Here is a 15,908-nt window from a genome sequence, read left to right on the forward strand (position 1 = left end):
GTCCTCATCTGGAGCCTGCTAGAACCTCCAGGATTGAAGGCAGGAATTGACACTGCAGTGCTCCTCTACTACTTACTCTCTCCAGCTCAGCAGAGATTCACTTTCTCAACAGCTACCAGGCTCCTAGGGAATCTTCCCAACTTATATGCAAAAAAACCATAATAGAAATTCTGTTTTATACATCTGTTTTGCTGACAGAAGTCAGCATGGTTTCCACCGGTGATGCAGAAGATGGGGCTGTTGGCCACCAGCTTCCTGCAAGGAACCTGGGAGGACACAGATGACTCCTTGAAAAATGTCCTCGAGGCAGAGGAGGGGGTTGCACTGAGCTAACCCTCCCCTCTCCCATGGGACTGACTCTGGGGCTGGGTGAGAGCACCCCTGCACAGACCCACACTCTCCAGGAACAGGCCCTTCGGACCCAAAACACCTCAGCTTCCCCCGGTGCCTCCAGCTGGAGAGGGCAGGAGTTGTTTCGCTGTTTTCCCCCAGTAATTCTCACACACCATTTACCCCCCCAGTGGCTGCTGACCACGGATCTGACATTTTCACAGGACAATCTGTTACAACCCCGATGTTCCAGATGGTAACACTTAAGTTGGAACCTGTTGTTTTATAAATGGAGTTAAAATTGGTTTTTCCCCATGTGCACCATTTTATAGTTATGTATATTTGAATTTCATCTTTTTTATTGCCCAGTCTCTTCCCTCTTGCCTCCAGCCTTTTGTTCTTTACCACATGATTTTCCGCCATAAGGATCTCACAGCATCTGTTTCAGGGTTGTTTCCTTTCTTCAGGAGCCTTTGCTAAGGGACCTTGTCAAATACCTTAGGGAATCCCAGTGGATTCCAGTGGGCTCACCTCCAAACTCCTTCAACAAGCTCCAAATCTACTTTTGGGGTGCCTATTCCTTATCACCTGGGGTGTCCTGTTCCTTATCAAACTCTTATCTGCTGTATGAGCAGTAAAAGACCTGTGAAACAGGCACGATTAGCAAATTCTCCAAATGTACTGAAAAATTAAGTAGGATTTCACCAGCCAAAGGAGACCATAACTTATGCAAAATAAATAGATTTAAAAACTGCACAGCCTAGAGGTCCCTGCCAACAACAAATGTAACAGACCAACCTGGAAATACCCTGGTTCAAGGGGTTTAAAGCAAGGTCCATTGTGTTCCTTCTCTTTTGAATTACGCTTTACATTCAGGTCTGGAGTCCACAGCACAGGGAAGACAGGAACCTGTTGGAGCAAGTCCAGATATGGCCACAGAGATGCTCTGAGGGCTGGAGCCCCTCTGCTCTGGAGCCAGGCTGGGAGAGCTGGGGGTGTTCAGCTGGAGAAGAGAAGCTCCAGGGAGACCTGAGAGCCCCTTCCAGTGCCTAAAGGGGCTCCAGGAGAGCTGGAGAGGGACTTTGGACAAAGGATGGAGGGACAGGACAAGGGGAAATGGCTTCCCATTGCCACAGGGCAGGTTTAGATGGGATATTGGGAAGGAATTATTGGGTGTGAGGGTGGAGAGGCCCTGGCACAGGCTAGCCAGAGAAGCTTTGGCTGCCCCATCCCTAGAAGTGATGAAGGCCAGGTTGGTCGGGGCTTGGAAAAACCTGGGATAGTGGAAGGTGTCTCTGTCCTCAGCAGGGAGTGGAATGAGATAAGCTTTAAGGTCTCTTCTAACCAAAACCATTGTGTAATTCCGTGCTTTCGTACCTTGGCATTGACTCTGCATCTCCCATAAAGGTGACTGGGTGGCCTGGAACAAACTCTGAGCTGTGGAGCTCTAGAACTCAATGCAGGCTTCCCAGGCCCTGCAAATACCCACCTGGGCAGGCAAATGTGTGCTCAAAACCGATGGCTCTAATAAAAAACAATACAAAGGGCAAAGGCCTCAAATCCCCCTATTTGTCTCCTTCACAAAGCTCCTGGTGCCAATAAAACTTAGCAGCAGTTGTTTCAGGCTCTTCACCACATTTCCAAAGCCAGGTCCTGCCACATGCCTGAGGGTCTATTTTGATGCATTTTCCTCTTGTTTACAAAGATTAAATCCCTCTGTTACATCTATTCGTCCACAGGCAATAGATGTTGTTTATAAAAGATAAAATTTGAAATCTCACACATCTTGTTTTCAACTCATTTTCAAATTTCATTTAAGCTGTAAATGAGTTGTGGTTTTCCCTGAGGTTTCCCACTCACTCCACGCCTTCTGGACATATTACAAATAACTGCTCTGCAAGAAGACTCAGAGAAGAAAATTGTGTTTTCTTGCAGGCAAATCCAGGCCCAGCTCAGAAGTGATCCAGCCAGAATTACACGGCAGAAATCTGACATCCCAGTTCGAGTGAATTGAGGTTCAGAGAAGTTAATTTTCTCCATATTATTTTTACTTCAGTCTCTCAGCTCAGTTTCTACAGGGGAAGGACAGTTTGGAAAAGGTGATACCGAGATGTTTGTCAGAGAGAGTTGTAGGAAGAGTTTTTGAATTATTAAACAAAAGGAGCAAAAATAGCCAAAAGATGAGGAGCTGGGCAGAGGGATCAAGAGACTGAGAGTGTGTCTGCTCCTTGATCACAGATGTCCTGGATATAGAGGGTGGGTTTCTAGTCCATCCCTAGTTAGTCTGTTCTTCTCTGTGAAGATGTTGATTCCCCCCAAGGTTTAGGGAGCCCTGTAGGATCAGGCATTCAGAGGACCTGCTAGAACTGAACACATGTAGGAATTTCCCCATGAGCAGGAACAGATTTAACACATAATGTGCTCAACCAGCAAGAACCAGGATGCAGGCAGGTCCTGCTCCACAGGGAAACAGGACTATGTGTGATGGAGCTGGTGGTTTTTTACCCCAACTGAGGGATAAACAAGGATAAGCAAACAGTTGCTATTGGGCAGACTATGAACAGCACAGGCACCCAATTATGGTGAAATAGATCCAACAAGGCAGATTTCTCAGGAAAGCCACTGTGCCCCTTCTGAATCCAACATGATCAGGCTGGTGGATCTATCTCTGCAGAGACCTGTGGCTCCTGACAGGTGAGATGACAAAGGAACAGAAGTATTACAAGAGACGGAGACGGTAAAAGGGGCAGGGAGCTATTGAATTGGCTCAAAAGGGAATGTGGGTGCTGTTTCTCTCCTTCCAGCAATGAGACTGTGGGGCTTGGTCACCCACCAGGCATCACCCTGATGCCATCATGCCCATCATGCCACCCTGAGCTGCTGACACTGCTGAATGGCCAAGGCTGAGCCTCTCTGGCATCACCCTGTCACTCCTTGCTGCTCGAGGATGAAAATAGGGCACTCCTCATCTGATTCAGGCACTGACTCATTGACACCGTGTGGGGCTGCAGCAGGGCCATAGAAACAGCTGCTGTGCATTCCCCCTGCTCTGGCACAGGAGGGTCCCCAAGGGACGTGCTCCGCCTAAGCCACCTCTCCTCTCTTCTTCTCCTTTTTCTCCTTCTCTCATTCTCCTGGCCAACTCTTGGTACATTCTGGGAGCTGCACGCTTGGTTTGCACTGTGCATTTCTCCAGCAGAAAGTGGTGTTAAACCATGCACGGACAAGGTTTCACCTCAGAGATTCTCCTCAGAAAAACTACAGCTGATCTGTTCTGATTTTGAGGGCAGGAAAATCACCACGAGATTATCCAGTCTTTGATGATCTTACAAATCTGAGCCCTGTAAATTTCTGCTAAGAAACATGCAGAGACAAATCTGGATGAACCACCTCATGCTTGTTGCTGTTTAACCAACAACTGCGTGTTCAAGCATTGTAAATATACAAAAACAGCCTCTGTCTCCTGGACTTTCAGCTTGCAGCTCATAATCCCTCACAGCTCACCTCACAGTCACCATGCTCTTGTTTCTGAATGTAGCTTTGATATCAAAAAAAATTACCCTACAGAATTCCAGCAGAGATCAGGCACAGCCCAGCCTGGCTTTGCTCCATGAAAACAGTTCCTGCCTGAAGGAATCCATGCCCTGAACTGCGGATGTACCGAACACTAATTCTAATTAAACATTAGAATCACTAGCAGAAAACCTGCCCTGTTTGGCTGTAACCACAACAGAGACAGGAGCAATCTCAGCCCTGGCAGATTTTGTCTTCATTTCTCTTCTCCTTTATAAACCAGCCCTTTCAACACCCATGTAGTTTATAAGCAAATCCCATTCCTGTGGTCACAAAGATCTCTATCCATTTCTAAAGCCTCCAGGCTTTGCTGGAGCTGCCCAAAAAACTTCACCTTTAAAAAGAATTAGAATAATACTAAAATAGAACATGAAGACACATCAAGTTGTACCAGGAAATGCCCTGGCTCTGTGGAAGCTCAGCAGTACTCCCAAACAGCTCAACATCAGCACCCAGCCGGCTGGAGATCCTGCTCACTCCCTGGCTTTTCTGTTCAGCAAAGCAGAATAAACCTGGTGGGGAAGAGCCAGCAACAACTCTGTGTCATCCTGCCCCCACATCCCCAGTTTCCAGCTTGTGCAGGCTCATCCCCAGCCCCCTCTCATCCCACTGTGGCAGAAAGGCGTTGCAGGGATGGGGGAGGTGATATGGGAGGTAATGTGGGAGGTGGTGGGTGCTGAAGCTGTGAGGGGATTGACTGCTCGTTTATCATAATTAGAGCCGACACCTCACTTCACTGCCACAGGTAACAGAACTGCACTGAGCTGAAAACAGGCAGAGCACAAGCTGCAGAGATGAATTCCCAAATCCCACAATACAGCCCCCAGTTTAGGGCAATTGTTTCTGTTCAAGTACCTGCAGACCCCAAAGAGAGAAGTCCCAAAGCTGGGCTGCAGTGGGCTCCAGCCCACACCCACCCCAACCAGACTGCATTTTTAAAGCACTTTCTAGTCAACTCTTTCACACAGCATCATGCACGAGCCCTCACGGGGGTTGGCACCCACATTGGCCATGAGTGTGTCCTCCAGCCACAGGGACTCTTGACACCAGCCATGGTCATCCTGCTAAAAACTGGTAGCTCAGCAGTTGAAGAGCTAATCCTTAGTCCATAATCACAAATCCTTTTTTTGTAACATTAACTCAGTGACAGGAACACAACTGCTTCTGCACGCTCAGATATTTGGAGAAGCTATGAAGTGGAGGGGACTCAAGAGGAGCAGCAGCAGCAGCAGCACTTCCAGCGAGGTGTTGATTAGCAGCTTTCAGATGAACTCAACTCAGCACTTTGTGTGAGCACAACTTAAAATTTCATTTATGCACAAAACCTGTTCAAGCTGAACAGGTATGAAACTGTATCCACATCCTTCTCTCAAGGGCTCTAACATGGGGAGTAAGAAATACAGGTTTTATTACCATTTTTATTACTAAGTTACAATTACTTAGAGCCGCAGCCCCGAGGTTCAGTGCTGGGGGTTGGACCTGTCTGTAGACTCTTTGTAGTGTCCCACAGGTGATTTTTTGCTTTATCCTACTCGGGGAATAAAGCACCAGGTAATGCCAAAGCCAGCATTTCCTAATAATTAATGGCACAATTCAACTCCAGAGAGAGGATAGGCCTGACAAACCCAATGAGGGACAAATGCAAGAAACTGGAAACAGCCATTAACACCCCACTGGGGTTTGTCTTTGCCTTTCCTGCCTGCTTTTGCCTTACACAAGCCATGTGAGTGGCAGCAGTGATGATCTGCACTGATTCCTGTTGCTGTGGAATCTTGGAGCATGAAGAGCTGATAACTACAGTTACCTTGTACCTTTTCCCTGGGCTCTCTCTGACACCACATCTACAGCAGCAGGATCACGAGCCTGAAAGAGATGCCCACAAAACCAGCTGTTGCACGTGGTGATAAGTGGGTTTTTAAAATCAGACCTTAGGGCAGTCTGTAGCTTTCAGGTGAGCTGTTAGACTTGGCCAACTGCAAGGAGTGCCAGAGATCTGAAACCCTGTTCCAAAACTAAGCAATGTTTCTTATTGCTTTGTGCTAAATCATCCCTGACAAACAGCTGTGGGTATTTGCCATCTCAGTCCTGTTACCTAATGCCACAATGCATGAAGTAATACTTTGCCATCCTCTGCCCCAAATACCTTGCACTCTTTAAGCAGATTATTTCATTGTGTTTTACAGAAACACAGAAATATTGAACAGCTCTACAGCAAAAGAGATAAAAGGAGCAGCTACTATTGCTCTGTGAAGAGAGGACCAGTTAGATGGTGGCTCTAGGAGTCAGTCTGCAACAGCAAAGCCCAGGTACCCCCGAGACACTGGACAAGGAGGCTGCTCCCAGAAGGGCAGTAACAAAGAATGTGGCAGGGCTCATACCGGGCAAGAGGAAAAATCTTTATTCCAGTTCTGAATTGGCAAAAAACCATCACGGCCACAGCTCACCATCTGACAGCACAGGGAGAGGGCACCTGGCCCAGTGAGGCACAGACTGAGGACATGGTCCCGGAGGCACTTGGAGAGGAAGCTCAGCTTCAAAGTACAAAAACACTAAACAGTTTGGCTGAAATTTTTAATATAAAAATTCACTAAAAAGGCTAAAGTGTGACAAACCACTGGAAATATTGTGACAAACATTCGCCCTTACGCAGTAAAAACGAAAACAAACCCAAACTGGCAAGAAGCTTTGAAATGCAGGTTTTCTTCTTCCTCCTGGCACTTCGGACAATCAGCTACTTAAAATGTTCATCTAGAAAAATCCATGGCACCTTCACCTTGCAGTTCAGTGCAAGGGGCTACTCTCGATGCACCAGCACAAACAAACCCAGTAAAAAGAGGACTGCATACTGGAAGAGAGAGCAGAGGAGACTCAGGCATACACACTCACATCGACAGCAGCAAACATGCAGGATGCAGGGTTCTGCCTGTGTTCTCAGGAAGCAATTTTAGCTGGGATGGGAAAAGCAGGTAGGAAATGAAAGAGCTCTTACCTTAAATTTTGGATAATCATTCATTAAGATAGTCACTATTCCAATATATGGCACGAATCTACAAGAATAAAGGTTTTCTTAAACAGTATTCCAGGCTGCAGAAGAGTCATGCCAAGAGCTGTAGTAAACAGGCTGGGGATTTCATCCTCCCAGGCAGGGCAGCTGTGGCAGTGGGGCTGAGTGGGAGGCCCAGAGCATGTTTCAGTTCTGCCTGGCTCAGATCTTACTTTCTTACAAAGGCTGATCCTCACAGAACGAATTTGATGGCAATTCTGATCGAGCCTGAGCACTCACGGCTCTTGCACTCATGTCCATCCAGCATCACCATCTCGGGATGCAGCTCACAGCTTGATACCTCCCCTTAAGCCAAGCTCAGAACTGAACTGCCTGTGCTTTTGAGCTCTCCATGCTTTCAGACAAGTCACAAAACCCAGCAGGGAGAGCTCAAGAGGAGAGGGAATTCCCAGATGGCTTCAGGGAGGGCTGTGTACAAAGCCCCATCACTTTCAACTTCACTCACCCTCTCGCTCGTCCTACTACATCCTTCTTCTCCAGCCAGTGCTGCCCCCGCTTGTAGAGCCCTCTGTCATCCACGGCATTGTTGTCTCCCTTTGTCAGAAATTTGATGTCACCGTTTTGCCTGGCAAAGACATGACAAGCAGGTAAGGTAGGGAAGGAGTTCCTTAAAAGCTGTTCCAGAACAAGTGTGAAGACACCAACACAAGGGCACTCGAAGCAACTGCGTCCTACAATTTGAGCAGGAGAAACAGGGAAGCTCTGTCAAATACAGCAGAAAGCAGATGGTTTGGAAAAAAACTGCCAAGGAAAGAATGAATTCTGGCCTCAGCCAAGCTTTCCAGCAGAGTTTAAGAACAGAACAGCAGGATGAGGTGCAGCTATTGCCTCCTGGCTTTTGACTTCTCTCGTGCTGATGCTTTTCTTGTTTCACACGAATGTTCTAGACTCCCTATACCACCTAAAAGGAGAGTCTGGGGTTGAAGCACATGGTTCTACTCAGCAGTGAGCAGAAGCAAGCTGAAACTTGGGAATTATTAGAAAAGGAGGATGGAAAAAACCAAATCATACCATGATGATACTACATGAACTCATGGTGTGCCTACAGGTGGAATGCTCTGGGAAATGCTGAACCCCCTACATCCTTTTCTGCAATTGGAGGGAAGAACTGGCAAAGGTTCAGAAATGGATAACAAGGTCTAGAACCACTTCCATACAAGAAGCAAAAGACCTTCAGCCTGGAAAAGGCAGAGCTGATGGGAGATATGATGCAGTCCAACACAAATGACATAAGCAATCAAAAAACTTTTCTCTCTCTCTTCCAATGCAAGACCCAGAGGGAACCAAAAAGAACTCAAGAGATAAGGGGTTAAAACCAGACAGAGAAGGTGCTATGCAGAACTAGCCACAGCAAAAACTAAACCATGTCTCTCAGCAAGGGTAGTTTGGTTGCTAAAAAATCATATTGGTTCAAAAGGTGACTAGATACTCCATGGAAAAGAGAAAAGGAGGCTATTCATGAAGAACTGGGATTTTGTGCTTGAACTTGGAACTTGCAGAAAACAGGGAAACTATCACTAAATACTCTTTAATTCATCCTGAAATGAACTAATTAGCTTGCCAGAAACAGGATCCTGGAGCAGAAGAACCTTTGCTTTGACCTGGAAAGATCCTTCCCCAGCCATTCCCATTCAGCTGTGCCACTACTCAGGGATCAGCCAGGCACTCTCACCTCCCTGTGGCACCTGCAGGCAGGTGCTGAGCATGAGTGTTCTCAGTGTTTGGATCTCAGCTTTCTTACAGAAACAACACATTAAATGCAGCACAGGAAAGCACACAGAAGGTCTCTGGAGCTCATGCTGTTTTCATCATGCCTGAATACCAACATGTGTTCCTTGACAGGAGAAGCTTGGAAGTTAAAAACAGGGTGGGAAAAAGAACAGCCCTTTCTCCGATGCACATCTGGCTTGACATGTGGGAACAACAAATACTCCAGGAGCTTACAGACAGCCTGGGAAAAGATAAAGATCCCCAAAGGTGCAGGTAATGTAGTTTAGTTCTGAAGAGTGATGACACAGGAGCACAGCACCTTATTGAGCACAGTCAAGGCTCTATCAGGATGTGGCGTGAGAAGCCCCAAGCATAGCTCTCTGCTGTCTGAGAGCAGAGTGAAGTCTGGCTGTCCCGCTCCAAACCCACTAAGTAAATTTTGACCACAGACTCTTTGTTAGTGATAAAGAATGAACCCAATTTTGGGCTGAAACAAGAAAAAAAGGCCAGCAAGTAACAGACACTTTCTCACTGACACAATACTGATGTGAACTGGGGCCTGTTACCACATAATCATGGAAAATCTGTTTCTGTTTTCCTGCATTTTGACACTCCTGTCAGCTTCTGTAGAGACCTTTCACTTCTAAATTGGCACCAGAAAACTATTACTTAAGTAGTGAAAGAAGCAGCTGACATCCAAGTCCTGCCTTCAGGTCACAATATGGATTTTTTCAGTTTCTCCCTCCTAACATAATGATCAGGTTTGTGTTTGGTTGTTTTAGTGAAATGAAACCTAAAATACTGGAGAACAGCTTCACCTCACAGAATCCAGGAGTGGCACTAAGGTCGCATTACATTTAAGCAAAATATAGTGCTGGGTACCTTAATATCTAGAGATAGAGCTAGGCAAAAAAGAAGGGTGGGTTACATCTAGAGAGGAACTGCTGGACAGAACAAGGGAGGAGAAAAGTTGTATTTCACTTAAAAGAGTACCCACAACATCACAAAAAGTGCATGTGCAACATTAGGTATCAAATTCACCCTGTAAACTGAACTTCTTTTTAAATTAGTGGTATCAACGAATGGCACTTTAAAAGCTGACATTGTTCAAAGTTTTGGGTACAGAATAAATCTTAACAGCAAAGAATCTGCTCTGCCTCCTCGGAGAGGTGCTGCTCCATCAGAGCCTGGATTCCAGCTGCACTATTTCTCTGCACAAAGCTGGTTGACCTTGAGTTGGGCCAGCCAACTGGTCAGCCACCAAACCAGACTCCATTCCTTCACACACACAACCTGTCCAGTGCTGTGAGACTGAACAGTAAGTACATGGAGACTCCGAGCATAACAACACACAACGTCCTACAGGGATGAAACGCACACCCTCTGCAGAACAGCAGGAACCAGGACCATAGACAAGCTTTAAAATATCACATTCTACACACAAAATGCCCCCTGACACAGCTCTGCCTCTACAAACAAGGGTCACTTCACACACACAGATGCAGCTGTACTATGCGAGACAGCACAGCGGCTCGGGGTGGAAAGGATGGCAGAGGACACAGTAAGAGGTGTCAGCCTTCCAGTGCCTAAAGAGCTGGAGATGGAGTTTGGATAAGGGCCTGGAGTGCCAAGACAAGGAGGAATAGCTTCCCACTGCCACAGGGCAGGGTTAGATGGGCTATTGGGAAGAAATTCTTCCCTGTGAGGGTGGTGAGGCCCTGGCACAGGCTGGCCAGAGAAGCTGTGGCTGCCCCATCCCTGGAAGTGTTGAAGGCCAGGTTGGGTGGGGCTTGGAGCAACCTGGTCTAGTGGAAGGCGACCCCCCCATGGTAGTGGAATGGAATGAGATGAGCTCTAAGGTCTCTTTCGACCCAAACCATTCTGTGATTCCACAGCCTGGGGAGTCCAGGACACTGGCACAGACTCCCCAGCTTATGCTTTCTACTGAATGATCTTTTCAAGTAAACCAAGGAGGACAGATTTTGTTTCTCTGAAACTTCTGTGTTACTTCCCATAGCACCTGGATATCAATTATTGACATCCCAGCCACTCATCAACCCGAGGACTTATGGAATAATATCATTTAGGTAAACAGCAGCAGTAGAACCCCCCCAGATCCTTAACATACTTCTCGTGGATTTTCAGGACACGATGGACTATAGGAATTTCCCTTCCTTCTATCCTAAAGACGACAATTTCTCCCACTCTGATTGGATCTTCAATTCGGTTCGTGAGGAACAGGAGATCTCCTCTGTGGAATGCAGGCTCCATGCTCCCACTGAAAGAGAGAAGAGCAACTGAACAATATTTAAACACTCAGAATCAGATTTCAGAGTTTGTAGTCCTTTAAGAGAAATCTCAAAGAACCTCAATGAGAAGAAAAGCTGTGGATGACCCTTCCCTGGAAGCATTCAAGACCAGGTTGGAATCTTGATGAAGAGCTCCCAAGAAAAGCCCCTTTGAGACCAGGCAGGTGTGTAGCCTCTATTGCAATCAGGTTTTCAATCACCACACTACCAGCAGTTAGGATTTTTTGGAAGAAGAGAACTGCCAGCACCTGGTGTTACAAGCATATCCAATAGGAAAAACTTTCTGAATAAGCAAAAAGCTGATGACAAACAATATCTTTTGATTTCTGAGCTTACCACTGGCAGGGCAACACTGGCAGTGCTGCAAGCTTTTTAATTTCATTTATTTTTTTACAAGTAGATTGATTGTCCTCAGGAACAAAGCACTGAAAACACAACTCTTGAATTCCCCTCTGAAACAGATGGGTGTGAGAAAAATTCATTATTGTGATTCATTGCTTTGCTTAATGATCTCATTTCAGGCACCTTGACTCAAGTTATTTTTCTCGTGTCTTGTAAATGGCAATTGTTACCAACTACTTATTGTTCCTAATTCCACATAAATAATGCAAAACAGAAGGATGAACTTTAAGTACCACGTATATTCATGTTTTATCTGGAGACTGAACAGCAGCTGCTCTTCAGAACAGCAGATCACATTGATGAAGAGGGGATGTGACCTCAAGGCCCCTCGTCTTACTCACTGGGAGGAATGGCAGGAAAGATCTACCTTGTGCTTTGCATCAAGGGAGGAGTTTTGGTAAGCGCCACATGGTCGTGGCATTACATCATTTCTACATCATGAACACCAAACAGAAACACGGAGAAAGGCCAGTGTGGATGCAGAACCGAGTCTGTGCCAACATCCAATGGAAGCTCAGAGAATTCGTCCAAGGCAGCAGAAGGGTGGGAGTAACATCAGTGGTACCAGCATGGGTGGCACCAGCCCTGGTAGTACCCATTGCGTGGTGCTGCTGCGAGGGCAACATCTGACACCCCAAACGTCCAGTGACAACGATATCCCTGATACTCAGGACCACCTCTGTAGTGGACAAGTCACAGAACTACAGAATCCCAGAAGGGATTGTAGTGGGTCTTAAAACCCATCTCTGCTGTGGGCAGAGACACCTTCCACTAGACCAGGCTGTTCCAATCCAACCTGTCCCTAAACACTTACAAGAACGGGGCAGCCACAGCTTCTCTGGCCAACCTGTTCCAGGGCCTCACCACCCTCACAGGGAAGGATTTCTTCCCAGTATCCCATGTAACCGTGCCCTGTGTCAGTGGGAGGCCATTCCCCCTTGTTCTGTCCCTACCTGCCTGTTCATAAAGTCCCTCTCTTTCTTTTTCACAAGCCCCCTTAAACCCAGCCCAGCCAGCTGACAGAGCAGGGGGCGAGATGCTGTTTTTACCCACTTCCTCTTCCCTCGCTATGCCTGAGCCTGGATTCTCATTGAGCCTCTCGCCCGCCGGGCCCGGGGCAGGAGCCTCCAGCTGCCCCATCCCCGCTGGGAACCCCCGTCGGGGACCCGACCCCGTGGGAGGTTTAATCCCCCACACCCCCGGGACTGACCTCAGCACCACCACGATGGGGCTCTCGCTGCCCGTCACCACCATCAGCCCCTTCCAGATCATGAGGGCGGAGGACACGATCATGCCGAAGTTCAGCACCTGGTAGTACAACTGGGGAGGGGGAGGTGTGTCGGTCAGGCTCCGCCGCCCGCGCAGGGCAGGGCGTACCGGCCACCCACAGCCCCAGCGTCCCCCGTCCCGCCCGGCACCTGCCGCTTGTTCATGCGCCGAACATCGTCCAGAAAGTCCAGCGACAGCATCGCCGCCGCCGCCGCCGCCTCCCGCCCGGCCGGCCCCGCTTCCGCTTCCGGCACGTCACCGCCGCTTCCGCCGCGCGGGGCCGGGGGCACCAGGGGGGGTTCGGGGGTGCTCCCCATCCCAACTCTGCGGAGGGCACCGGGGACGCGTCCCGGGGCTCACCAACACCCTACTGCCAACGAAAGACCCCATCCAACACCGCGTCCAACCAACACCCCAACGTACACCCCACATGCAACCGACACCCTATGAACCAACACCCCACGCAACCGACACCCCAGTGAACCAATACCCCACCCGACAGCCCATCCTATATGCACCCCACATCCAACAAAACATCCCACCTAACACCTCCATCCAACCTACACCCCATAGCTAAAACACCCCATCCAACCAACACCCCACCTCCCACCTGACACCTCACCCAACCTACACCCCATCCAACATACACCCCACATCAGACGCACCACCCAACCAATGCCCCGTCCAACTGCCACCCATCCAACTGCCACCCCACATCCAACTGACACCCCACTCAACACCCCAGGCAATGCACACTCAACCAACACCCACCCAATGTATACCCATCCAACGCACACCACACATCCAACAGCCCATTCAATTGCTGGCCCATCCAACCACTGTCCCATTTAATGAACACCCCATCTAATGAACACTCCAATCAGCACCCAATGAAACTCCAACCGACAGCCATCTGACATCCATTCACCCGACACACACATCCAACTGACTCCTACGCACCCAACATCCCATCTAACCAACACCCTGTCTAAACAACCCTCCATCCAACCAATGGCTCATTCCATCATCACCCCATCCTACCAACACTCCACATTCAAACCCCACCCATCCAACCAACAAACCACCCAGCATCCAGACAGCCCCAACAGGCCCTATCCAAACATGGCAAGATGAGATGGCAACGAGCCCAGTGCAAGGAGATAAATAGTTCTTAAATTATTTAAACATTGTCAGAGTAAACAATAACGAGCAGAGTTCTGGCTCAACAGAATGAAAAAAATTATGTTATAGAAGCTAATTATATTACATGAAGCATGGGTGTGACAGGGAATGAGGGAGGAAAGAGAGTCAATGTGACTACATAGAAAGAAACATCTCCTAAGTGATGGGTAATGCAGAGCCACAGCAGGAGAGGAGCTACTGCCGGAGCACCAGCCCCACGCCGCCGCAGGATGATGGCTCCCACTGGTTTCAATGCCTCTGTGAGCTGTGCTCTGCTCCTCTCCCCTCAAAACAAGCTGTTCAGAGAGCCCAGGCACCAATGCCATCAAGAGCTCCAGGATGGTTTCACTCCAGATGACCCCACAGATGGAGAGCAGGTGATGTTTTCCCCTTCTGGTGATAGTGCCAACCTGCCCCAGCTCCCCATCAGGACAAGCCACTGAGCACCAGGCCTGGCAGCACCCATCATGGAATGGCTTTGGGCAGCACAACTCCACTGACACATGAGGGGGGCCAGGCCCTCCTTAACTGTGCTCACCTAGAAAAACAGGGGCTACAAAATGCTCTTTGAGGATGACTCAGGTCCAAGACGTTTCATTAAATTTCATTTTAGAAAAGCAGGTTGCTATTCAGGCAATTAAGAATAACTAGCACAACTCACAGCTTGAACCTGTCCCCTGTGACATGGATCCTGGACCAGCACAGTCCTGACAAACATGTTTTGCTGAGCCAGCATTATGAGTTAAAGTGAGTAACACAAAGGCAGGATGGGAAGAGAAAAAAGAAGCCATAAATAGAAGGAGAAAGAAAGGAAGATAGGGAAGGCGAGGCTGGGGCTCTGGGCAGAGGCTGAGGCAGTGCACACTTGAAGGAGGAGAGCTCGTCTGAAGGAAACTGCAGCTGCAAAGTGCTCTTGGATCCTCAGGGGTTGGCCAAGCTCCAGTGAGGATTCTGGCCCTGCTTTCCCTTTTCACCTCTCCAGGCTGGCAGTTAGTGCTTAGGGTGCAATGGCAGAGTTGGTTTTTTTTCGATTTTAGATTTCCCTTACAAATGGAAGTTAGCAGAAAGCAACGTCCATCCCAAGAAATCAACAGAATATTTCAAAGATTCACCCCAATCCCCACCTTGTATTTTGAGTAAAAACCCCCCAACCAAAAAACCCCAACCAAAAGGGCTTTTTTTTTAAGTCTTAAGAGACTTTACACGATTGTTCTGTGAGGTGCTGTTGGGGCCCTCTGTGCCACATGTCTGACTGTGCTCACAAAGAGCTGAGTCACTTTTGCACTCTTTGTATTTGTTCTCCTCTTCTGCCATAGTGTTCAACTCTCCATTGTAGCTCTCGTGTCCATTCTCACTCATCTCTGTTTGATACTTCTGCCTTTTATCTTCCTCTTCCTCCTCCTCTTCTTCCTCTTCCTCTTCCTCCTCATCTTTGACTTTATGAACAATGAAGAGGTGTCTGTTCAGAGAGAGGTGGGAGGTGTAGCACAAGCCGCAGAACAAGCACTGGAAGGTGGAGCTGTCAGTCTTGTGCCGAGGTATGTGTTCCTGGAACTCAGTCTGGGTGTCTGTTGCGAAGCCGCACTTGGCGCATTTCCAAGGTGCTTTCAGTTTTTTGGCTGGTGGCTCATCCAAACCCACAGTGGTCTCTGCCTGACCCAGCTCATCTGGTGCCATCCTCTTTGGAGATTTTGCCTGAAAAAAATCAAGATTAAAAAGTTACTTCATTGTCTAAACGCACAGAAGAATAAGTGCTAAAATCCGCATGTGTGTCTGAAAACACCTGAGGGTGAAGTCATGCCCCAGGGATTCCTGGGGCATTCTGTTCCCTACCAGTACTCAAACACCTCACCCCATGGGTAGGATCTCAACTGCTGTCCTGTGATGTAAGATGGGAATGCTGTGCAAGACTGGCCGGACAGAAAAGTGATGGGGAAAGAGAGTTTAGAATCACAGAATGGTTTAGGTTGGAAAGGACTTAAATACTATCCAGTTCTACCTGCCTGCTTTAGGTAGGGACGCCTTTCACTAGACCAGGTTGCTCCAAGCCCCATCCAACCTGGCCCTGA

The 15,908-nt window shown here is 48.1% G+C and overlaps 2 protein-coding genes across 4 annotated transcripts in view; both read right to left on the minus strand.

Moving 5' to 3' along the window:
• Positions 1-6,278: 6,278 nt before the first annotated feature.
• On the minus strand, positions 6,279-12,940 carry SEC11A (SEC11 homolog A, signal peptidase complex subunit). Its single transcript, XM_027889796.1, has 6 exons — positions 12,807-12,940; positions 12,599-12,708; positions 10,806-10,955; positions 7,413-7,532; positions 6,893-6,950; positions 6,279-6,748 (listed from the first exon to the last, which is right to left on the minus strand). The coding sequence occupies exons 1-6, from the start codon at positions 12,855-12,857 to the stop codon at positions 6,698-6,700; spliced, it is 540 nt and encodes a 179-aa protein (XP_027745597.1). The 5' UTR covers positions 12,858-12,940; the 3' UTR covers positions 6,279-6,697.
• An 870-nt stretch (positions 12,941-13,810) lies between these two features.
• Positions 13,811-15,908, minus strand: part of ZNF592 (zinc finger protein 592) — a 37,070-nt gene continuing 34,972 nt past the window's right edge. For 2 of the 3 annotated variants that reach the window (XM_027889786.1, XM_027889777.1), the window contains exon 10: positions 15,022-15,534. In XM_027889786.1, the coding sequence (XP_027745587.1) occupies positions 15,022-15,534 (513 nt within the window). Of the gene's footprint in view, positions 15,535-15,908 lie in introns of all 3 variants that reach the window. The other variant, XM_027889768.1, reaches the window with a different exon arrangement.

This window comes from Empidonax traillii, unplaced genomic scaffold (genome assembly GCF_003031625.1).
Source record: "Empidonax traillii isolate 1590-97213 ecotype Southwest subspecies unplaced genomic scaffold, ASM303162v1 scaffold12:size2584012, whole genome shotgun sequence".
Classification (NCBI taxonomy): Eukaryota; Metazoa; Chordata; class Aves; order Passeriformes; family Tyrannidae; genus Empidonax; species Empidonax traillii.

Coding starts and splice junctions, on each gene's coding strand:
- SEC11A (XM_027889796.1), bottom strand. CDS start 12,857: ATGCTGTCGCTGGACTTTCTGGACGATGTTCGGCGCATGAACAAGCGG. Junction 10,956..12,598: donor CCCATCGTGGTGGTGCTGAG/GTCAGTCCCGGG, acceptor TCTCTCTTTCAG/TGGGAGCATGGAGCCTGCAT. Junction 6,951..7,412: donor GTAGTAGGACGAGCGAGAGG/GTGAGTGAAGTT, acceptor TTATTCTTGTAG/ATTCGTGCCATATATTGGAA.